Source organism: Lucilia cuprina, chromosome 2, assembly GCF_022045245.1.
Source record: "Lucilia cuprina isolate Lc7/37 chromosome 2, ASM2204524v1, whole genome shotgun sequence".
NCBI classification, from domain to species: domain Eukaryota; kingdom Metazoa; phylum Arthropoda; class Insecta; order Diptera; family Calliphoridae; genus Lucilia; species Lucilia cuprina.
This window is the reverse complement of record NC_060950.1, coordinates 59,373,540-59,399,313: the sequence shown is the minus strand read 5'-3', so window position 1 is coordinate 59,399,313 and position 25,774 is coordinate 59,373,540. Positions and strand designations below refer to the sequence as shown.

General features: G+C 33.3%; 1 protein-coding gene across 1 annotated transcript; it reads right to left on the bottom strand.

The window, feature by feature from the left end:
* Window positions 1–728: 728 nt before the first annotated feature.
* Window positions 729–2,129, bottom strand: LOC124420998. Its single transcript, XM_046955640.1, has 3 exons — window positions 1,783–2,129; window positions 1,400–1,701; window positions 729–1,246 (listed from the first exon to the last, which is right to left on the bottom strand). Exons 1-3 carry the CDS (start codon window positions 2,127–2,129, stop codon window positions 729–731), a joined length of 1,167 nt encoding a protein of 388 aa, XP_046811596.1.
* Window positions 2,130–25,774: the final 23,645 nt, after the last annotated feature.

Sequence of the window (25,774 nt, the reverse complement as noted above, 5' to 3'; positions counted from 1 at the left end):
TGCGTCTTCGTTTGGGACATCGAAGTACGATTTTATTTCCTTTTGAAGGTCTGAATTTGGTGGTCTTCCTGGTTTGATGTGGCCAAAAAACTCAAGCATTTCTTTTCTTGTGTTTGAAAGTTTCTTGAAATTAAATTAAATTAAATTATAAAAAGGCTTCCGAAATATTAAGAAATTAAAGTAACTTACCACTTTTTTTTTAGAAGGTCCCGGTTCATTTCTGATATGTAAAACTTTCTTGTGAACTATTTATTAATTTTAAAAGTTCATTGTAAATAAGTTTTTCTTTTGTAATTGGTTGATCAAAATTACAGTCTAAAACATCATTTAATTCCAGGCTATTCGTTGCTGGAACTTTTTTCAACCAATTATGTAAAAGTGGCCAGTTTCGCTGACAGGGATCCATTATAGCAGCTACTAGATGGATTTTCTTAATTTTGAAGCGCTTTTTAAAATTTTTTTTTGCAAAATTATAAAGCTCAATTGATATACCGAATTCCGACATTTCTTCATTTTTATTTAGTTTGTCTATTATATTTTCATAAAAGAAAATGACCGAACATATAGTCGGATAATTCCGTCCTTGTAGGTAGCATGTTGCATTTTCGAATATAGATAAGAAATCTGCAAATTCTTTTATTATTTTCTTCCATTTCACGGAATATAAAGGTCTTTTTTTGCTTTTATTAGTGCAATATTTATTGCATCAAAATTTGTTGCAAAGCTTTTTAAACATTGTTTGCTAAGGTATTCCACCTTGTATCATTTGCAACTTTAATTGTAGTTGCAGTTTGATTTTGAAGAGTTTCTCTTGGCAAATCCATTTCCTCTTCTAAAGAAACTCCGAATTCCTCCTCTAATTGCAGAGATTCGGCAATGTCATTACTTTGCAGTAATATTTCTATAATTCCATCTTGGAGATGGGCCTTTTGTATAGCCATTAAATCTTCGGAACAATACGATAATTTCGTATAAGTAGCCTTTAGTTTTTTTACTACAGCTTTGATTTCATTAAATTCTGGATTGTCCAAAACATCATGCACTATAAATCTGTGCAATGAGTGTGCCATACATTCATAACGCAGCATTTTTGACATTCTTAATCCAGCTATGATATTGGCTCCACCATCGCTAACTGCGTGTATTTCACGACTCTCTAAATTAAACGATTTTACAGTGGATGTGATACAATCGGCAATTCGACTTCCAGTGTGTGGATGAGCAAAGTGCTCAGTTGTTAAACTGGCTGTTGTTATCTTAAAATTGACGCAGTAGTGAACTTTTATGTTTACATATGATATTTTTTTAAAATTGTCCGTCCCACAAATCCAAAACCAGAGCAATTTTTGTAGGCGCACTTTTTAAAACGTCTTTTACCGTGGACATATATACATTATACACATCTTGCAATGCTGTTGTAGCAATTGTGCGACTAGTGGGAAATTCCAACCGGGTTTTACAAGAGCCATGTATTTTAAAAATCCCTTCCTTTCCACAACGTTGAAAGCCTGGAGATCAACACAGCACATTTCTGCCACTCTTCTACCATTAACAAACTTCGTATCTTTATCTTTAGATGAAGACGATAGTGCTTCATTTGTTTTTTTCAAGGAAGCCTCCGAATTTTTGCTCTTGAGCTCTATGTCGTGAACGTTGCGCAAGTGCGTTAAAAGATTTGAAGTTGACGTTACTTGGCTAAATCTACCCAAAATTTAACGTTGTATACGATTTAATTTAATACGAGATTTATTAAATTATTTATGAAACACTTTATTTACTTACCCTTTTAATGTTGTAAGCTCCATCTCAAAGCAAATTTTACAAAAATGAAGTTTTTTGAGCACGGACTTACCGCGGAGCATAAGTGTTCCAAAGTAGTCCCAAACAACCGAACCAGTTCCTTTTCGTTCATTTAAAACTATCTTTGCCACAGATTTTGCGGCTTTATTTTTACGAAGAATAGCCTCATAGTCACTTATCTGGCGATCTGAGTGATTTCTTATGAATGAATCTTCATCAAACTCTCCTGATTCATCAGATTCAATATCTTCATTTTCCAAAACTTCAGTAGTGCTCCTTTCATTTTCGTTGGTATTCGTCTTAAAAAATGATGTTATTTTTCTGTTCATTTTGCTTAAATCGATCACAAAACTTTTTAAAGACACCAAAATGTTACGACCGTTTTTTAAAAATTTTAAATTCAAAGTGGGTACTGAGTACCGAGTACCAAAAATTTCTATATACGTATATGATGAACAGGTTGGTAACTCAATAACAATTAAATTCATATTAAACTACTCAATATTACGAATGGTAACTCAACTACAATTTATATTCAAAATTAAAATACAAAAAATATAAAATTTTTGTAAATTTTTTATTATAAAAATAATACATATATTTTAATAGAATTAATTTCATAAAAATGGCTTAGTCGACAACATTGACTGGAATCTAAGCCGCCGACAAGCCGGTTAATTCGGCGGCGGCGCGACTCTTTAAAAAAAATCAGCTTAGCGGCTAGCCGACAGCCGAGCCGATACGGCTTGCTTCTCTGGGCAGCCACCCCTTGAGGAGTCCATTCTATCTGTTCATAGTATTTGGTATCCTTTAAAATGTATTTTATTTAATAAAACAATATCTGGCTTGTAAATGTCTAAAAATTACACAATTCGTATCTTCTACTTATATTTATTAAGGAATTTACATTAATTTGTATTATATTGAGGTATTTTACAATTGTTTCCTCCATTTTGACAACTTATTGTTTTTATTAAAATTTAAGATTTGAGCAGATAGGATTTCCATAGAGTTATTAAGCTCTTGAAGAACTTGTTGAATGGGATTAGTATTGTTTGTAGTGTGATCATTATTAATTTTTAGAACATGTTCAAAGCTTAAATTAGGGTTAGTATTATTAAATGTGTAATTTGTGTTTTTATTTTCCGCTAAAGTTTGTCTTTTCGCTCGTAGTTTTTGTTGCAACTCCTTGTACTTCTCGCAACCTCTATAAGAAGCCGGATAACCATATTTTTTACATAGTACACAGAATAACTTTAATTCCTTTTATTTATAGAGACCTTTTATTGAGCACATTTGCTAATTTCATGATCATTGCATTTGACACATCTAGGTTGCAAGCTTTGACATTTTCTGCATTGTGTGATGTTGCTTTTCTTAAGGGGCTCTTAAAGTATACATCTATGAAACAGTCCCTTATTTGATTTAAGAACGTTGAATTGGTGGTTATTCGTTTGCTTTATCACTCTCTACACTTGATGTAGGAATTTGTGATCTTGTTGCTTTTTCATGTTGTTTTATATGATTTTTGAATTTCTTTAAGAATATCATAATAGTTGTTCTTTAATTGTTTATTAGACATGGTGTTTTGAATTTCTCATTTTCTTTAATTTTTTACATAGTTGTTATCAGTGTTAACCCAATTGATTTTTTCAGAGTTTTGAGCATTAAGATCACTCATATTTTTATATGTATTAACAAGAGTCTATTTCTCTTAATTTTTGCAAGTGAGAAAATAATAAATAAAATTCAACAAATGCGAAGAACACATGCGTAGTAAAAAACCCCATAGAAAAATATGAAAAAATGCAGATCTCCGTTATACATCCGTCCTTGTTGACAAAAAGATCGAACTGTATATTTATGCCATTTATTTTTGAATAAAGTCAAATTTTGAAGGGGGCTTTTTATAGAGGCTAGGGCCAAATGGAGCCCTATAATTATAGAGTTAATCAAGGCTAGTATAGAACTTGGTTTTGCAGCTGTTTGTCGATATGCGGGTATATTAAACATAACTTAAAAGCCCTATTTGGCGGGTTCAGTAGTATGGGGCCTAGGTGAAATAATACACCGATGTTAACCATTTTCAATATGCTTGGTCTACGGCACAATAGAAGATCTGTGCCAAATTTCATTGAATTATCATTGATTACAGGTTTACAAGCTCTATTCGAGGGTACAATCGACTAAATCGACTAAGAAAATGATTCTGATTGGTATACTTTAAGGTGGTTAGAGGACCAATATATTTGTGCGTTATAAACATCAGCACAAACCCAATATACTCTGCCCACTAAAGTGGTGTACGGTATAAAAACTGAAGACATTTTAAATTCCTGAATGTCTGGAAAATTTTACACAGAAAGCGGATTAAATTAAAGTTTTTGCATATTTTACCGTATATTAAAATCGTGTCATTTCACATTTTGTCGAAACCTTCAAAAGAAACCACTATTGATTAGAATCTTAAAGCTCAGGGCGTTCAATATACATACAGCGAATACAATGACTTGAAGGAAAAATATCCATATCTACTAACAAAAACGATTGAAGCATAGTACAAGAGGATATTAAGATACGCGTTTTCATAATTTGAAAACTTATTTGGACCCATACTGTAGCTCTACTAACAACCAAAGATGGGCAATTTGCCCATCTAGTAAATTTTACTGGTTACTGCAAAAAATTGCAATAAATTTACTGGTTACTGCAAAAAGTGCAGTATTTTACTGAAATTGCGTACAATCTAATAATTTACTAAAAATTCTATTTTCAACATATTTTTATAATACTTTAATATACTTTAATATAATACTTATCATCGCAGTAGCTATAGTGACATTAATTTTAATTTGTGGGATAAATCTTTTCAGAAGGCAAGAACTTAGCTATGTACAAAATTATATAAGGGAGTTAAAATTATATAATTTTGTCGGCCAATAAAAAGTTGTCGGAAGCATTTATTATATTTTATATTAGACAAGTAATAAATTATAGTAAATTATATATAATACCCTACACCATAGAAAAACAAGTAGGAAAGTATAGTCGGTCATGGCCGACCATATAATACCCTACACCATGAGTATATTTTTAAAATTTTTACTTTTATAAAATTTTTATTTTTTGTAAAGAAACTTTTATGTTGAATATTACCATAAATCCAAAATATTTAAGCAATTTATTGATAAAAAACTAATATTTCTAAATGAGGCTTTATATAGGTCAAATATGGGCCGATCCTCGGTAAATTTGGGAAAAGGATATATTTCTAAATAACAGTTAGTTTTGTTGAGTTTCATTGCGATACAAATGGTTACAAGTCAATTTTAGACGTTTAAGTCATTTTTTGAAGGGGGGTTTGTATGGGGGCTAGGGTCAAATATAGGCCGATCCTTACGAAAATCTGCAGTATCATTTATACTTATATAAAACTTATTTGTGCCAATTTTTAGAGAGATAGCAGAATATTTGACGTAATTATAGCATAAAAAGTTCAAATCGGGAGGTACGGTTGTATGGGGGCTAGGTGAAATAATGGACCGATTTCAACCATTTTCAAAAGGCTTCGTCCTTGTGCCAAAAAACATGCTTGGTCCAAATTTCATCAAATTATCTTGAAAATTGCGGCCTGTACCTTGCGCACAAGGTTTACATGGACAGCCAGCCAGCCAGCCAGCCGGACAGACGGACGGACGGACGGACATGTCTTAATCGACTCAAAAAATGATTCTGAATCGATCGGTATACTTTAAGGTGGGTATTGGACCAATATTTTTGTATGTTACAAACATCAGCACAAACGTATAATACCCTCCCCACTATAGTGGTGTAGGGTATAATAAATAGAACTGAGAATAAGAAATATTACTCTCTCATATGTACAGGTTCTGTGTGAATTTAATACAATTGTATTAGTATTTTTATTTTTGTTTACATAAAATAACAAAAATATGAAAGTACAAAATGTATCCGAATACATCATACCCTACCACATTGCGAGTAAGTAGCAATAAGTTATTTAGTATTTTTTAATGTAGAAGTTATATTCAAGAGATTGATGTTTGCTTAATTAATGAATGTACTACTAATTATAACAATATATAGTCAAAATTTCGTATATATAAAATTTGTTGAGTAGAATTTTATAAATACCCTATTCTTGTATAGCATGTACCGCTTACAAAAAGTTCAATAGGCTAATTTATGGACGGATTACATCATTACATCGACGCAGGTGTAACAAACTTTAAGACATAAACAAAATGCCGTTCCCATTAGTGTGTGTAGGGTGTATTTTGACAGCATTTGGGCTGCTTTAAAATTAACAATAATCGTTCATATCAAGCGCTAATTTTAGCATTAGCACAATTCCTTTGGCAAAATAGCCCCTGCTGCTGCAATAAACACTGCTAAAAGTTATGTTTTTCCTATAAAATTATTGAAAACATTTTCAGAAAAAAACAAATTTTTTAATCGTTTTTATTTTTTAATATAATTTTCAAGTGTCAATATTGACTTAACCCAGCAAACACAAGGAGTTTATTTAAAATTAAGAATAATTTTTAATTTCTTTTTTCTTACATTGGTCAACTGATATTGAATAAAAATGGCAATTCAAAACATTATTTCATAAAATATCGAAATATAATATCAAAAAAAATATAAAAACTTTTTAAACGAAAGAGTTTATGTTTGTTGGGTTACATATTTTTCAACTAATACATTCTCACGACTTAGGTTTTTGACAGCAGACTTAGGTTTTGTCGTACTCAGTTTCAGTTCTATGTATACCTTTTCTATGCCCTACACCTTTTAAAAAAAATTAAATGTGATTTAGTTCTCAGAATAAAGCATTTAAGTTGAATTGTACCTTGCCTCAGATATAATTGTGGATTTTCATAGGGGCCATATGATAACCTATTTTTATGAAACTGGTGAGAGTCGTCGAGTCTAGTATAGAACATGGTTTTGCAGCTTTTTGTCGAGATATGAGTACATTAAATACATTAAACATAATTATGAAGTAATGAACCGATGTCAACCATTTTCAATAGGCTTCGTCTACGGTACCATAAAATATCATGATTACAAGGTTTACATGGACCGCTAATGTGATGTAGGGTATAATTATTAACTCTTTCACGTATACGGGACACCGATGTCCAAGATTTTTTAAAATTTTCATTATTTAGTGTTCACAGCTACAGTAAATGATTATTTCCAAAGAAAAATACGTATTTTTTTAGATTTTTATGTCATTACATGCTTAAAACGATAATATCCTGCGATATCCTTCGAAAACAGTTTATCCATTTGTCATTAAAAATTATCAATATACGTCAAAATAAAGTGTGTGGTGAAGTGATATTCATAAAAAGTCCAGCGGTTTAGTTTTGTGCGTGAAAGGGTTAATAGAAATATAGTAAAAGAGATATATGATAAAAGTTGTATGAACGTTTTAGTTAAATGTAATATATTTTTACTAATAAATGGTGATGCTTGTTAAGATAGTAAAGATAAATAAAATCAAATGTATGCAAATCAGTCTTTAAAGGACGAAATAGTATTGTCAGGAGCTTAAAATCTAGATTTTATAGAATAGCTTCACCTTTCAATTTTTCGGAACTTTTAAGGGAATTTTAGCGTTTTTATACCCTACACCACTTTAGTATGGATGGTATATTGGGTTTGTGCTGATGTTTGTAACGCACAATAATATTGGTCCTCTAACCACCTTAAAGTATACCAATCGGTCTGAGTCGTTCATGTAAACCTTGTAATAAAACTACAAGTCGCAATTTTGGAGATAATTCAAATTTGGCACAGATCTTCTATTGTACCATAGACGAAGCCTATTGAAAGTGGTTAACATCGGTCCATTATTTCACCTTGGCCCTATACAACTGAACCGCCAAATAGGGATTTTAGGTTCATAATTATGTTTAATATACTTGTATCTGCAAAACCATGTTCTATACTTGCCTTGATGAACTTGGGCCTCATTTGACCCTAGCCCCTATAAAAAGCTATTCTTTAATAACAATAAATGGCTTAAGTATATCTGAGGCAAGGTACTATTAACTTAAATACTTTTTATTAAAACTAAATCACATTTTATTCGTATATAGGTGTATGGTATTATATGGTCGTCCTCGCCCGACTATAACTTTTTACTTGTTTTAAATACATAACTGTGTAATTGTTATTTCGTTATAACATTTATTGATTTAAATTGCAAGATTCCACTTAGTTTCTTATATAATAATTCCTTATTAAAGTGATGCATAAAAAATCCTTTTTAAAAATGGGTAAAAACTAAATTATGATACCTCCCTTCAAACATTTAGAAGACAAAACTATTGCGCATCACCCCAGACGCCACGTCATAAACACTTCTGGACAATTATCAGACGAGAACGCACATTTTACAAAAAAAAAAAAAATACATTGATTTCGAATTTTCGTCTTCTAGAAATATACTTTTAAGTTAGGTTAGGTTGATAGGAGGATGTATACTACATCAAATCCGAAGAAATACACCTAGGCCACTATCGGGCCTGTTGTGCGCTCCTTATCATGAAAAAAAAAAACGGAACTGACTGAATTATTTTTCAGTGTTCAGGAACTCAGTTTCCTGAACGTAATTCTTAAGAATCTTCCAATCAGTGTTAGTTAGGAATGTTATTTCCGGAATAACATCACTTCCAAAATACTTGGATCTAACTTCGACGAATGCCTGACAGTGGCAAAAAAAGTGCTCCAGAGTTTCACTGTCCTCTCCACATGCTCTACATTCGTCTGAATCCGCACGTCCAATTTTGTATAGATGTGCACGTAATCCTATGTGTCCACTCAGAATACGTACCATCATACTAACCTCAGACTTGCTCATTTTGAGGAGATTTCTCGTCTTGCTCTCATCAGGGTCACCCATAGAATCTTCGTGGTTCTACCCACTGTTTCATTATTCCAAGAGGCCTTATGGGTTTCTCTCCCATACTTTTAGATCAGTTTTTGTTGCGTCGAATGGTTTTGCGTTTGTCAGGTTAACTGCCTCGAGCTCCCTTCCTTTTAAAGCTACTACATTCGCCCTTTCGTTACCGACTACCGAGTGTGGTACCCATATAATGTGAACCTTACCTCTGGAAGAGTATTCAGTTAAAGTTTTCTTACAATCCATTACTGTCTTAGATTTGGTTCTATCACCTGATATCGCCCTAATTGCCTTCTGGCTGTCGGTAAATATATTAAGCGCTGTGGGCGCCATGTTTATTCTAATCCAATTTACGCATTCCGTTATTGCTCGTACTTCTGCCTGGAAGCTTGTGTTATGATTTGGTAAGCGGTGGTATATTTCCGTTTCTGGGTCTTCAATATAGAACCCCAGCCCCACTTTGTCCTCCAATTTAGAGCCATCCGTGTAACAACGGACTCCTACTGGTACTTGCTCCAATGTTCCGCTTGACCAAGACATTCTATCTGGGATCAGCGTTTCAAAGTTTCCGACATATTCTGTGTCTGGTATACGATCTGGCATGTCCGATGATTGTGTATAACCTTCCAATGTGTCCAGTATACATTGATGACGTGTCCTATAACCGCTTTTGGCCAGTTCGCCTAAAGTATAGAGCCGTTCGGCTGTAAGCGCCGCCTCATATCTTAAATATGTTTCAATGGGTGGAATATCTAGCAACGTTTCCAGAGCCTTGGTTGAAGTAGTACACATGGCACCACTTATACCCAAGCAGCATGTACGCTGAACTCCCTGTAGAAGTTTGATATTGCACTTTTTGCCTAAAGCAGTCCACCAGATTATTGAAGCATAAGCTAGAATTGGTCTAATTACACTTTTATAAAGCCAGTTTATCATAGTAGGACTAAGACCCCATATCATGCCTATAGCTTTCCTACATATCGCCCAGCACCGATGTGCCTTGTTGATTCTATCCTCTATGTGGTATTTCCATTTTAATTTCCTGTCGAGGATTACACCTAAGTACTTAACTTTATCTGTCACCGGTATCTTCTTATCCAGGAAGCAAGGTTCAGTATATGTAGAAATTTTTGTCTTTCTTGTGAAAAGACAGATTTCCGTTTTTGCCGGGTTAACATTGAGGCCTCTCGGTTGAGCCCAGCCCAAGGCCGTATTCAGAGCCTCCTCAGCTCTTCTACACAAGTAATTTGGATCCTTTCCCTTTAAAAGTATTACGACATCGTCTGCATAGCAGACGGGTCTAAGTCCTTTCTCAGTTAGGGTCCTTAGAAGGCTATTAATCGTGGTAACCCAGAGTAAAGGTGATAAAATGCCACCCTGTGGTATACGCGAAATACCCTTTTCCTGATAGTTATATCGTACATCTCGCAACTTATCCATCTGTTCCTTAGCATGTGGTTGATCTAGTTACGGAGCACCCGGTCAACATAAAACTGGTCTATGGATTGGATAAGAGTATCAGTGTGCACGTTATTGAAGGCGCCTTCGATGTCAATGCATACCGCCAGTGTATATAGTTTGCTATCAAAGGATGCACCTATGTAGTGGACAACTTCGTTTAAAGCGGTTTCCACCGATCGTCCCTTTACATAAGCATGCTGCTTAAATTTTAGGTCTTTGTCGGGTATACTGCTTTTAACCATACTATCGACAATCCGTTCCAAGGTTTTAAGTAGGAAGGACGTAAGACTTATCGATCGATAAGACTTAGGTGTCGCATAGCTAGGTTTCCCTGGTTTAGGTATAAATATTACCCTTGCATACTGCCATTTAATGGGGGTATATGTGAATTGCAAGCATGCAGTGAATATCAGAGGCAGATGTACGGAGACCAGTTCCGCCTCCATCTGTAAGAGTGCCGGGAAAATGCCATCCGGCCCTGCAGCTTTATAGGGAGCGAAGCTCTTGATTGCCCCTTTAACCATATCAGGTGTAATTACAATTTTCGTGTTTGCCTCCTCTTCCTCCAATATCGGTTCGTCTATGTTATTCGATATACCTGGTGGGAAATGAGAGTCTATTAGGAGTTTCATTGTCTCCTCCATATCCTCCAGCCTCTTGCCCGTGTCATCGACCATAGATTCCGGTTGGACATGAGTTTTGGATAGGAATTTTTTTATCTTCGATACGTCATTTACGCTGTCTACCTGTTCACAGAAAAGTTTCCAGGAGTCTCGTTTGGCTTTACGAACAACTTTTTTATATTCACCAAGTTTACTACGATACTCATCCCAGTATACTGCGGTCTTTTTACGCCGTGCCCGGTTAAATAGTTTGCGAAGAGTCTTACCAAGGTTCCGGATCTCCCCGGTTACCCAGGGTTTCTCCTGGGCAGATCTCCGCTCTCGCAGAGGGCAGCTGTCCTCGAACGATTCAACCAAGGCACTTGTGAGCATTTCTACTTTGGCGTCTATGTCCTCTTTATTTCGACATTGAACAGTGTCCTAACATAAACGGTTCTTTAGTAAGGAACCGAACATTGTCCAATTAGTTTTAGACTTATTCCGAAAATTTATCGGCTTTGGTGGCGGCCGTAGTATTTTGAATCTTATGTACCGATGGTCAGAAAAGGAGTGCTCGTCGGAAACCCTCCAATCCTGAATTTCGTTTATAAGCTCTTCTGAACATAAAGTTATATCTAATACTTCTTATCTGATTCTATTGACGAAGGTAGCTTTATTACCTAAGTTCGATGTTATCAAGTCTTTAGTATTAAGGAAATCCATGAGGGCTTGTCCTCTGCGATTGGTGTTTGTACTACCCCAAGCTACATGGTGGGAGTTCGCATCACAACCTATTACAATTTTCTTATTTTTCCTTTGTGCCTCTTCGACCAGTTTCATCAGCTCCGACGTTGGTGGTAATGTCGGAGAATCGAAAGGCAGGTAAACAGATGCAAGGTATATGTTGCCACGACCTTGCTTCAGCACCGTTGCATCCGATGTAGATAATCCTGTTGAGAGAAGAAAACATAAGTTCTTGTGGCATAAGATACATGTTCTCGGGCGAGACCCTGTATCAGCGTAGAAAAGTTGGAAATTTATGTGATTTAATCCAGAAACCTTGTTGCGAATCGTCCAAGGCTCCTGGATTAAAGCTATATGTATCTTACCTGTGTTAATTTTAGCCATCAGAGCGTTTGTGGCCGTCTCGCTCCGATGGAGGTTTATTTGGATAACTTCAATCATTGTCATCCACTTAAACTGTCTTCCAGCGAGTTAGTGATCACCTCCTCGACCGTTGGATTTGGCTCCTCCGGGTAACCTGAAGTGGCTATTGATGGCACTGCGGTGTCCCTATCAGGCATAGGAAGAGCAGTCTTTTTAATCGACACTTTCCCAATTTTGGAGAGCTCTGCTGTTCTGTCTTCTGGCGAGTGAGTGATTTCCTCCTCGCCTTTAGGATTTAACTCCTCCACATTGCCAGTACTTGCTAATGATGCTTTGGTTACTGTCTTAGGTGTTTTAGTGTCCTTATCGGGAGCGGTTTTAACAGCCCTTTCAATCGGCGCCTCTCCGATTTTGGAAATGGCAGCTGTACCTTCTTTTGGCGAGTTAGTGGTAACTTCCTCGCTTTTAGGATTTGACTTCTCAACGTTATCAGTAGTTGCTACTGATGCTGTGTTCTTAGGTTTTTTAGTGTTCTTTTCGAGGCTTGTTGTAACAGCCCTTCCAATCGGCACCTTCCCAATTTTGAATATGACAGCTTTAGAGGCGAAGTAAGCCCTACCTTTATTCTTGGCAAGACTAGCCATAGATTTCTGGTCGATACCTATTACAAATAAAGTTCCCTCAGGTTCTTCTTTCCTGTAAAAGACTTCCCATTTTTCCACGGCCAGCTCAGCATTTTGACCACCAAGAATTTCCAGTATACGTTCACTTGTCAGTTTACTGCCCCATCCTTTTATGTATACAGTGGACTTTAAGAGCACCGGAAGCTCGCTCTTCTTTACCAGCCCAGCTTAGCGCCGTCCCAGGGAGGAGGGATACTTTCCACCAAGTTCTTTAGGGTGCTAACACATTGGTGAGATGCCAATCTCGTCAACATCGCGCCCATGCTGAACTCGCAGCTCACGCTCTCTATTGGTTGTCTGCCTTTGAAGCGATTGCGTGGTCCACTATCTTATTGTTCACCAGATCTTCTACCTTACTCTGTTGGTCTATTGGAATTTTGCCTGTCGGGTTACGGCATCGTAAACTGCATAGCAGAGATCGTCCCGGTGTCTTCTTCTGGCAACTTTGGCGTAAGATGGCGGCTCTTTTCCTTTTCCACTGTCTAGCCTCTCTTTCCTCTCTTTTCGGGCCTTCTTTTGAGATACTCGTGCCTTCGAGATTGATTTCGCCGACGTGGTCGCCTTCGGAATATCTATCTTGGCGTTGTCACCCTTACTCGCAGGATTCTGACTTGAGGTTCCTTTGAGTGAAGTATGGCTTGGCTTCGACTGTATATAAGAAGACGGGGAGCTCTTTTTCTTCTTCGGTTTATTCTCATTTGTCAACTCCTCGGGAGACCTGATCCTCTTTGCCTCAGATCTTGTAAGAGAGTCCAATTTTTCTTTTGGAGTGTCGTTGGATTGACTAGCTATGATTTCCTGAAACATCTTTTTCAACTTCCTCCTCTGTGCTCCAGATAGTCTTTTCTTAGTAATAGGTAGTTTAGCTATGCTATCACTCACCTGTTTCACCATTTGCTCTACTTCATCCTTTTTGGAATTTGCTATAATGGTGTTGTTATTATCATCTGAGGATTCAGAGTCGGAACTCTCACCTATATTGAAAGGCTGAGGTAGCTTAGAGCTCTCTCCGAGTACATCATTCTCTTTCACTCCTATGTTTTTGCCAGTGGCATGCTGTACACTTGACGCATTGTCCGCCACGGAGGCCAAGGTACCCACCTCCGTAGTAGTATTTTGCTCACGATTGCAGGATGACGACGACACGTGACTCGCCAGTAGATCAACACTTGCCGCCGGTACTGGGTTATTTAAGCCCTGCACCGTAACTTTTATCTTTTTATTTTTCTTTTCCATGTTGTTTTTTCCAGTTTTTTGGTCCGCGGGGAATATAATATTCCCAAGTGGTGGACAATCTGCCTTCCCTCAGCTTGAGTCAAACTAAAACTGGGGGAGGACAGATGGTCCATCACCACCCCCTATCCGCCACCCGGGGACGCGCTCGGTAGGAAAAACGGGAAAACTCCCCCGAGTTAAGTTTAAGTTACTTTCGGATGATAGTTAGAAGAGTGTATCCATTTTGCTTAAACAAAAAACCATGACTGTTGAATTTTTTTCATCTGTATACGTTTTAGTGAATTCATTTTACAATAACAAAATACATTGTTTCCTAATTTGTATCTTCTTGATTTGTATGTTTATGTCACTTCTGAAAGACAGTTTGAAAAGTTTTCACATTAATGTTGTATTTTATTCATCTGGACGTGTGGATTGTAGTCACTCCTGGATGATAGTCAGACGAGAGCATACATTTTACAAAAACAAAATACATTGATTTCTGAAAGTATACTTTTAGGTTACTTCCGGATGATAGTAAGAAGAGTACAAAAACAAAAAATATAAATATTCCATTTTTTGCGTGAACGCGAAAAAATAAAAATAAATAATGCAGAAATTTGGCTAAGTTCAGTGATGTTTTGTGTTTTGTCCAGTCATGTTCAATTTTAATTATTCATTGTAAAACTTAAATGAGTTATTGAATTTAATATTCATAGAAAAATAGTGTAATTAATATATTGTGAATATTAAGCAATAAGAAATAATATGACAGTGTTTTGTTAAAAGTCAACTGTTAAAAACATTTAAGAAGGTTTTGTTAATTAGTGAAGTTTATTATATATATACCAAAAAGTAAGATAATTACTTTTACAAGGTAATTACAAGGATTATATAAATAAAATTAAAAAGTAAGTTGTCATATTTTACATTAAAATACTATATTAGGAATAAGTTAACAACTCTAAACGGCATCCATTTCCATTATTTTTAAACGAAGTCAACATATTAGTCTTCGTTTTTAAATATTTTTTATTAAATTTCGTCTCTCTCTTAATTGTTTTAGGAGTTATAAGCATTTAAAGACTTTTCCAAGTTATACGTTTCGGCTTTCATTTGATGAACATTGCATTTTTAACCTATTTAGATTTATTTGAGTTAAATCTTAACTTTCAATGTTTTTTATTTGCGCGTTTCAATTTAATTTTTATTTGCGGGTTTATGTCCTGTTTCTAGATTACGTATGATCACTTTGAGCTAAAATTTTATTTGTATTTCATTATCGTAACAAAAAAAATACATTAAATTTTACTTAAAGTATTTAAACGTTAGCTTGAATTATTATATTCAAATTAATACTACTGTTTTATACATAATTTATTTTTTGACTTGGTCAGGTCACTTGAAACGAAAATGCCCATATAAGATATTTAATATTAAAATCAAATACTTTAAAAACACCTTTTTTAAATACAATTTTATTAATTTTCATATAGCTTTGGATTTAATTATTCTAATTATAGGTACTTTTTTAAATATCAACACCAGGTCTGTCAATGACCTTTATATGATACTAATATTCTTAAGTTTTTGAAAGTATATAACTCCTTAATTAGAGGAAAGCGAACAAAAAATAGTATAGGGTCGTTAAGATGTTTCTATCGTTAGTGACTGTAAATAATTTAAAAAAAATCCATGACTTAGTAATTTCAGATCTTTATAGACGGTTTAATTCCAAGTTATTTAAAAAATGTTCATGAAAGGTAACGTTTTATTGATTCAAAACAATAAATAAATAAATTGATTAATTTTTAATTATTTTATTTTTTTAGAAAGCAGTAACCTATATTAAAATACTTCTAACAGAATAAAAATATAAAAAAGGGATCTGGTAAGTTATATATGTCTTATTTTATCACGCGGTTTCATTAATAATATCGATTATTTGCAGAAAATGTAAAAAATAGATCTGACCGTTTATACTTTGGTGGGAAATGTATTGATCATAAGAGAATTTTATTGCTTCCTAAAGTATAAAATGTAATTTCAATAAATACAAAAGTATGTATATTCAATATTAATTATAACATTATTTTTGTTTTTTTCGTTGAAGGATTAATACGTTCCGAAATATAACTCTTACAATTTGATGGACTAATCATAAAATTTATGAAAAACTAAAAAATAAATTAAGTACAACATTTTAAAATTTTTGGAAGTATACCAGCCAACAGTTAGAATATAAATACAGATTTCCTGAAAATTATCTTATTATAAGGTAATAATTCTAATTTTTTGATACATATGTATGTACGTTAGACATCATATTACATAACAGCAAATATTTTGAGGGGTTAACTCATGCACCATCTTTTGTGTGTCGTCTAATGTATGTACATATATCACTTTTTTAGATTAGTTGTTAAATCAATTATTTTTTCTACTATTTTAATTTCAATTATTTCAATAAAACTAAGTATAAGTAGTCACTACTAAGTAGTCACATCTAGAAGAGTCTTTGGCAATACCTTACTTCCAAGAGTCATTTAGAAGTTTCTTCTGCGGGTCTTCCACGTTGCTCTTAGACGTTCCCCAGCTCGGTATCAGTTCTTCCCGACTGGTGACAAGAATTCTTATACTTCCGCAACATCGCTGGCGAGCTTTTAGCACGTTTGGAAGTTTTACACAGGTAACTTCCGCAATAGAAAATGTTTGTAAGGGCTATTTCAACCAACACTAATAAATGCATACATTTTAATAGTGCACATAAAAACAAGAAGAGTGCAATATTCGGCTGTGTCGAATCTAATATACCCTTCACCATAGTGTATTTTAAACTTATTAGTTTTATAAATTTTAAATTTTTTCCCGACTACAACAACAACAACGCTAAACGAAATAAAAAACAAAATACACAAGGCAATTAAACCAACATACATCTAAACATACAACACGAAAGACACAGAAAAACAAAATAAACAACGCAATAAAACCAACCTACATCCAAACAGAATTCACAAAAAAAGAAAATCAAAATACATACATAACTCAATGAAGCCAACAGCATCCAAACATACAAAACCAAAAACACAGCGTAATAAAACTACCCACTAAACAATTTTTGCCGAATTCGTAACAAATTCGTACCGACAGTCTGCACAAGTTGCCGATTTCGTATCCGAATTCCTTCAAAATTTGTTACGAAAATTTTATGGAAGGTTGCTTGGAATTCGGAAATCTTTGTCTGAGGAAATTCGGAAAATGTGCAGCGTTAGCGGTCAGAATTCGTTACAAAATCTGATGTATATTCCTAAGGACATTCTGAAGGAATTTTTGACAAATCTGATTAGAATCGGACAAATGTCTGATACCATACCTGACATTCTTTCGACATTTCGTACGAAAGTCTGATCAAATATAGGAAAGTCTGATAAATGTATAATGATAAAATAACAGACAGTTCGTAAAAAAAGTCTGATTAAATATAAGAGAAGTCAAATAAATGTCTGATAAAATGTCCGACAGTTGGTACAAAAGTCAGATCAAGTAAAAGAAAATGGCCTGACTAAGGGTGTATAAATAAATAATAGAAACTTATAGATTATTTTTAAAATTAATAAAATTAAATAATAATACTTACGCATTATATACGAAAATAGAGTTCATTGTAAAGATATAGGTATTTAGGTTAGGTTGATAGGAGGATGTATACTACATCAAATCCGAAGAATTACGCATAGGCCACTATCAGGCCTGTTGTGCGCTCCAATTCATGAAAAAATTGTTTACTAATTGCCTTCTGGCTGTCGTATTTATTCTATTCAAATTTATTTGAATTTGAGTATTTATTCTAATCAAATTTACACATTCCGTTATTGCTCGTACTTCTGCCTGAAAGCTTGTGTTATGATTTTTAAAACGGTGGTATATTTCTGCTTCTGGATTATCAATATAGAATCTCAGCCCCATTTTATCCCCCAATTTAGAGCCATCCGTGTAACAACGGATTCCTACTGGTATTTGATCGAATGTTTCGCTTCACCAAGACATTTTATCTGCGATCAGTCATTCAACGTTTCCGATATATTCGGTGTCTGGTATACGATCAGGCACGTCCGATGATTGTGTATAACCTTCCAATGTGTCCAGTATACATTGATGAAGTGTCCTATAACCGCTTTTGGCCAGTTCACCTAAAGTAAAGAGTAAGTAAAGAGTTAAATATGTTTCAATGGCTGGAATATCTAACGTTTCCAGAGCCTTAGTTGAAGTATTACACATGGCACCACTTATACCCAAGCATGTGCGCTGAACTCCCTGTAGTAGTTTGATAGTGAACTTTTTGTCTAAAGCATTCCACTAGATTATTGAAGCATAAGCTAGATATGGTCTAATTACACTTTTATAAAGCCAATTTGTCATGGTAGGACTAAGACTCCCTGTCTATAGTTCTCCTACATAACGCCCGGCACCTATGTGCTTTGTTGATCCTATCCTTTATGTGGTGTCCTTAAGTACTTAACATTGTCTGTCACCGGTATCTTCTCGCCCAGGAAGCAAGGTTCAGTATATGTAAAAATGTTTGTCTTTCTTGTGAAAACACAGATTTCCGTCTTCGCCGGGTTAATATTGAGGCCTCATGGTTGAGCCCAGCTCAAAGCCGTATTCAGAACCTCCACAGCTCTTCTACACAAGTAATTTGGATCCTTTCCCTTTAAAAGTATTACGACATCGTCTGCATAGCAGAGAGGTCTAAGTCTTTTCTCGTTTAGAGTACTTAAGAAGATATTAATCGTGGTAACCCAGAGTAAAGGTAATACCACGAAATATCTTTTTCCTGATAGTTATATCATACATCTAGTAGCTTATCCATCTGTTCCTTAGCATTTAGTTGATCCAGTTACGGAGCACCCGGTCAACATAAAACTGTTATTGAAAGCGCCTTTGATGTCAATGCATACCGCCAGTGTATACAGATTGCTATGGAAAGATTCACCTATGTAGTGGACGACTTTGTTTAAAGCGGTTTCCACCTATCGTCCCTTTACATAAACATGCTGTTTATATTTAAGGTCTTTGTATGGTGTACTACTTTTAACCATGCTATTGACTATCCGCTCCAAGGTTTTAGGTAGGAAGGTCGTAAAACTTATCGGTCGATAGGACTTAGGTGTCGCATAGCTAGGATTCCCTGGTTTGGGAATAAATATTACCCTTCCATCTTGCTATTTAACTGGGGTTTATGCCATTTTTAAGCATGCAATGAATATCTCAGATGTACGAAAACCAGTCCCGCCTCAGCCTGCAAAAGTGCCTAGAAATTGCCATCCAGCCCTGCAGCTTTATAGGGAGCAAAGCTCTTGATTGCCCCTGTAACAATGTTAGATATAATAACCATTAACGTGTTACCTTCCCCTTTCTACAATATCGGTTCATCTATGTTATTCGATACTGGGTGGGATATTATAGTCCAATAAGAGTTTCATTGTATCCTCCATATTCTCAAGCCTCCAGCCCGTGTCATCGATCATAGATTCCGGTTGGACATGAGTTTTGGATAGGAACTTTTTTATTTTCGATACGTCATTTACGCTACCTACCTGTTTATAGAAAACTTTCCAGGAGTCTCGTTTGGCTTTTCGAACGATTTTCTTATATTAACCAAGTTTATTATGATACTCATCCTACTATACTGCGGTCATTTTACGCCGTGTCCGGTTAAATAGTTTGCAAAGAGTCTTCCCAAGGTTCCGGATCTCGCCAGTTACCCAGGGTTTTTACTGGGCAGATCTCCGCTCTCGCAGAGGGCAGCTGTCCTCGAACGATTCAACCAGGGCCCTTGAACGTTTCCACTTTGGCATCTATATCCTCTTTATTTCGACATTGAAAAGTGTCCTGACCTAAACGGTTTTTTAGTATGGTCCCGAACATTGTCCAATTAGTATTAGACTTATTCCGAAACTTTATCGGCTTTGGTGATGGCCTTAGTAATTTGAATCTTATGATGATCAGAAAAGTAGTACTCGTCCAAGACTCTCCAATACTGAATTTCGTTTCTTTTTCTCTGATTCTATTGACGAATATAGCTTTACTACCTAAGGTCAATGTTATCAAGTCTTTAGTATTAAGGAAGTCTATGAGAGCTTGTCCTCTGCGATTGGTGTTTGTGCTACCCCAAGCTACATGGTGCGGGTTGGCATCACAACCTATTACAATTTTCTTATTTTTCCTTTGTGCATCTTCAACCAGTTTTATCAGATCCGACGTTGGTGGAAGTGTCGGAGTATCGAAAGGCAGGTAAACAGATGCAAGGAATATGTTGCCACGACCTTGCTTCAGCACCGTTGCATCCGATGTTGATAATCCTGTTGATAGGAGATAACATAAGCTATTGTGACATATTCTCTGGCGAGACCGTGTATCAGCGTAGAAAAGTAGGAAATTTACGTGATTTAATCCAGAAACCTTGTTGCGAATCGTCCAAGGTTTCTGGATTAATGCTGTATGTATTTTACCTGTTTGCCTTCAGAGCGTTGGTAGCTGTCTCGCTTCGATGAAGGTTCATTTGGGTAACCTCAATCATGGTCATCCATTACATATATAGGTATTTAAAATTATAAAATTAAACCATAAAAAATTATGTAATTTTTTGCTAATTTTTGTATATTAATAAATTTTTAAAAAATTTAAACAATAATCATCATTTTGTTTATTTGATTTCCAAAGACCAACTGAGAAAATAAAAATTCTCTTTTAAAGTATAGTTGACGAGTTTCAAAATATAAACAGGTTTGTGAATGAGTTTTATAAAAAAACAAAATTTCCATCATATAATGTGCAGAGTTGTCGCAACCAAACAACCAAAAAATTGAAAATCGACTTTTTGATTGAAAATTACTTATTGCATTAAAATACATGTTGTCGCAAATTTTAAGAATTCTGTCAAAAACACCGACATTATTAACATGAAATTCAAAACAAAAAAATTTTAACAAGTCAGAATGTTCTAAAAAGCAACATAATAGACAATGTCTTGGCGGCACACTTATATGCAAAGGTGTTTTTTGATATTGGGATATAATACATGTATGAAAATGTCATTTTTATAACAGTTATAGTTTTTATTTTATTAAGTTTTTTGTCTATCCTGTAAATTTTTAAAAGTGTTGTTACGTTCTTTTGCATTTTAGGTGACGATATATTGTTAAATATGCATACAAATCAAAACATTTTATTTTTAAGCTCCTCATAAATAATTTTTTGGAAAAATTATTTTAATACTTTAAGTTTGTATATTTCAAGCAGGCATTTTAAACTTAGATACATCTTTTGTTTATAAATTGCGTTAAAATAAATATTTATAGTTTTTATATTAATAGACAAATAGTTTTAGGTACATCTTGTTTTATGGGCCATTTTTTTGCAATTTATTTACAACTCTTCTTGTTAAAAATTTTTATAATTTTTTTCAAGTTTTAATTTTATATAAATATATTATAGTTTAAATATTATTATAGGAATATATATGTTAAAGAAATTAAACTTTCTCCTATTTAAATTAAAAACAATAAAGAGAATTTTGACTTATAATTTAGAAAAGCTCAATTAAAATTGAGATTTTTCATGTAAACTTCAGAAAAGGACAATTGAAAATGAGATTTTTTATTTTGAATTCAGAAAAAATAAATTGAAAATAAGATTTTTTAATTTGAAATTCAGAAATAATCAATTGAAAATGAGATTTTAAATTTTCAATTAGGAAATGAACAATTACATTATTAGTTTATACATTCATTTAAAATTAAACATAAATTGTATTATTATCAATACCATTTGTTATTTTCTCATTTTCAATTGTTATTTTCCGAATTTCAAATGAAAAATCTTATTTCATTTGTTCTTTACCGAATTCAAAATGAAAAACTCCGAATTTCAATTGAGCTTTTCTGGATTTGAACTGAAAATTCGCTTTAACAATTGAGTTTTTCTGAATATGAAATGAACATCTTAAAATTTTAAACCCATATTGAAACTTTAAAAGAAAAAGTGATCCGATATCGAAAAACTACAAACCCAGTTTTACTCTGAATAGTGTCTAATTTCACGTACATACTATCGATTTTTCCATGTTTACATATATACCGAATAAAATATGTATTAACATATTAGCTTTTAATTCATTTTGAATTCAACAAGTTGAGTTCTTTAATGGAAAAATGATGATCCTATATTTGAAAAATAAAATTCATTAATACGATATATTAAAGTACTTACTTAAGTACTTACCTTTAATTTAAACTTATATTTATTGTTCTATATCAACTGCAGGTCATTCATAATTTCATCAACTATATGATCTTCTGCTTCATTTTCATATGTCTGATATTTTTCCGATTTGCCAATTTTATCAAGAATTTCCTTTGGAATGTTATATGATTTGCAGCATGTTTTATCTATGGCCATTCCCTGCTTGATGTATATTAAGCTACAAAGAAGCTGTGTCCTAATTCTGTTTTTTATTAACCCCATCATACTGAAAAGTCGCTCAACATCATAATTTGAAAACAGTAGTACAAGAAGGGACAATACAAATTCTGATATTTCATTAAACGTATTTTCATTGATTGAATTTCGAAAATTATGAACTTCTATCAAATAATCAACTATACTAGTTTTAGAGTTCCATTTGTGGTCTGCTATAAGTCTCCATTGTTTTTGTATAGTATCGATTTCTGAAGATTTCTTTTTCATGATTTTTAAAATGTCATATATGGGCTCTTTAATTGAATTTGATGTGTTGTTTATGGAAAATATAGATATTTGTTGGAGAGCTCTGATGTTTTGGGGAAGGCGATTTTTTTATTCTGAAACCAAAACTTTAGTGCACGAAAATCTCACATTCTGTTTTTCTTTTTGTTATTAAATTTTCTTTTACTTTCTCTTCCAACAAAGTCTCAAATACTTTTTGAAGTCCGTTTCCTCACTAGGTTCAATAATTTCATTAATTTTATCATTGATGTATATCATACCTGCTAAGGTTTTAATTGTGAATATGACATCATTAAAGATTTTTGATGGGTATACATTTTTTACCTGTAAAGCCTTAATTAGTGATTGAGTTTCCTTTAAAACATTTTTTAAAAATATCGATATTAAGGAAAGTGATTCATTCTTGTACAGTCCATACAGAACTTTTGCAGAAAAACATTTTTTTTGATACCGAAACAATCCCGAAATGTGTTTTTAACTCGATCCATTGCTCACTTATTCTTTTAATTACAACTTTAATCGACATGCTTTCGTAATTTTTAAGGGTATTGCTCCATCACCACAAATATTCTTGTACATTATAGTCCTTTTAGGCGATTTGGAAAACCAATTATGCGTTTCGTTGCAAATATACTCTTTGTCAGGTGGGAAATTTTTAGACACAGCTTCAGTAACCGACATTTGTAGGCAATGGCAAGCACAAGATATTAGCGTTTACTTCTTTTAAGTTCTTTCAATTTATTATACAATCCATTTTCCGATCCCAACATCACGGCGGCGTTATCAGTACCAATTCCGGACATATCTATACTTAAATTAATTTTTTTTAAAACATGTATTTTATGGTTTTTAGTGTTGGAATGTGTTTTTAAAACAGACACTTTTGCCTGTAGTTCACAGGAACAGAATTTGCATGTTACGAAGTTTTTGTTATTTTCATTGCATTCGGGTTCTGCAACCATTCTGATCTCACCTTCTGTACATACATACTTTTTCTATAAATAAATTATAAAATATTTATGAACAATTCTAGATATGTATTTCCCTATGTACAGTGCGACAATTAAAAATAAATTATAATATTCAGAACGCCTTATTAACAAAGGTACATTTCAACGTTTTAAGAATTTTTTAAAAGAATTAAAAGGAAAATTTTATTCTTTTAATTCCGTTATTCGTTAAGTGTCAATTTTTTAATCAGCGTTGTAAATAAGTTTAGTATTTGTATATTTTGACAGAGTTGTAAACAAAAAGCAAATACACTTATAGAAGTAATGTAAAAAATAATTTTTTAAATAATATATATTAATAATTTTAAAAATTATCAGATAAAAAAGTGGAAAATTTAAGAATATATGCTAAAAATGCACTTTTAATCCTAAAAAATACAGCAAATGACAAAAAATGCTAAAAAGCATTTAGGATTTTTTTCAGAAAAAAGTGCAGCAGCCAAAAAAAGTGCTAGAATTTCACTTTAAATGCCGTTATGTCAACACTGATCGTAACACTAAAATTCTGACATCAGACATCTGAAAAAACTGTTTACTGGACATATACATCTACACACACATGCACATCTTTTTCCAATTCACAGTGTTGTTTTGCTTATTTATCAACGCATGAAAAAAATTTATTTTTTTGATAAAATTTTCACAGGTTTTCTCGGATTTTTGCTCATATCTCCGTTATTTATAGACCGATTTTGCTGATTTTTAGCGAAATATCTGGGGTCCTCTTAAAACTGATTTCAACATAGCTAAATCGACTTTATAGGGTCGGAAAATTATATTATAGAAATTACAAACGGAATGACGAATGTCAATTTCTTATAATATCCGAGTTATAGGCATTTAAAAATTTAGTGATACAAAATTTACCATACCTTGGTCCGCCTTTTTTTGAATACCGGGCGTAATTTTGGACCAAATGGACTCAAATTTTTCCTGTTAGTTAGACAACAAAATTTCCAATAATATACAAAAAATTTCAGATCAATATCATTTACAGATTCAAAAATATACGTTTTTTAATTTAAAAATTCAAAAATTTTTTGATTTTTGCCGTTTTTTTGTCCAAAATGTGTCTTGACTCTTTTATTAATAAAATAAAATTTTCTTTAAGAACATATAACAATTTTATAGTTTTCTAAAAGGTATCTTTACGCAGAACGCTTTGGCGTAAAAAACTTGTAATATTTTTTGAAAATGTTGCCACTACGTCCTTCCGAATATGACCTATTTTTTATCAAAACTTCAAATTTGGGCGACATGTTCTAAAATCCCAAAGATGGGATCAGAAAACTGAAAGCAGTTTTGGAAACCTCAATATGTTTTCTATTTACTCCAAAAGTATTTTTCCAGCCCTGAAAGAAATGTGGACCTTATGGGCAAAAATGTAAAAAAATCCCATTTTTGGGATTTTCATTCCTATTTTTGGGAATTGCGGGATGCCCTTTGACCTTTTCAATTTTTTTTGCATTTTCTTATTTGAAATGACAAATTTAACAAGCGTTGAAGATTTCATTGAGTTTTGTTCATAAATAAAGATTTTGTCATATATTACATACATATTTGTTAAATTTCTAAAACTATGATTTATTCAAAATTTTAATAGGGTCGCAGATAGCTACAACAATTTAGTCCATATTTATCCCTTAATATCTTTTTTTTTGTTAGATATGGAAATTCTCGACCTTTTACAAAAAATTTCAAGCCAATATCTCAATTACATTCAAAAATATGTTTTTCATTTAAACCTGTGTCCTTCAATTTCATATTTTAGTATTAAGTATGGCAGACAGAACATACATTTTGTGTTGAATAAAATATTTTACAATTTTTAAAAATTATTTAGTTAATTATTTTATTAAAGACTATAACATTGTATATACAATAAAAAAATCTAATTTTATTATGAGCCACGCACAACAACACCTAAATCACCCCACAAACCACCTTTCCCGCCCACCGAAATATAAAACACAATTTAATACAATATCATCAGTTAGTATAATAGCTTTTTTTATTTGAACTGTTTATCTTAAACATAATACAATTAATTCTTACAACCTACTTATATAGTTAATTCCTAACACTACTTATTTTCTATAAATTAATCTGTCATATCGGTATACATATCCAGAAGGTAATATAAGTCCTTTAAATCTTCCTCGTTTTGAGATGATAGAGTTTCATAACAAA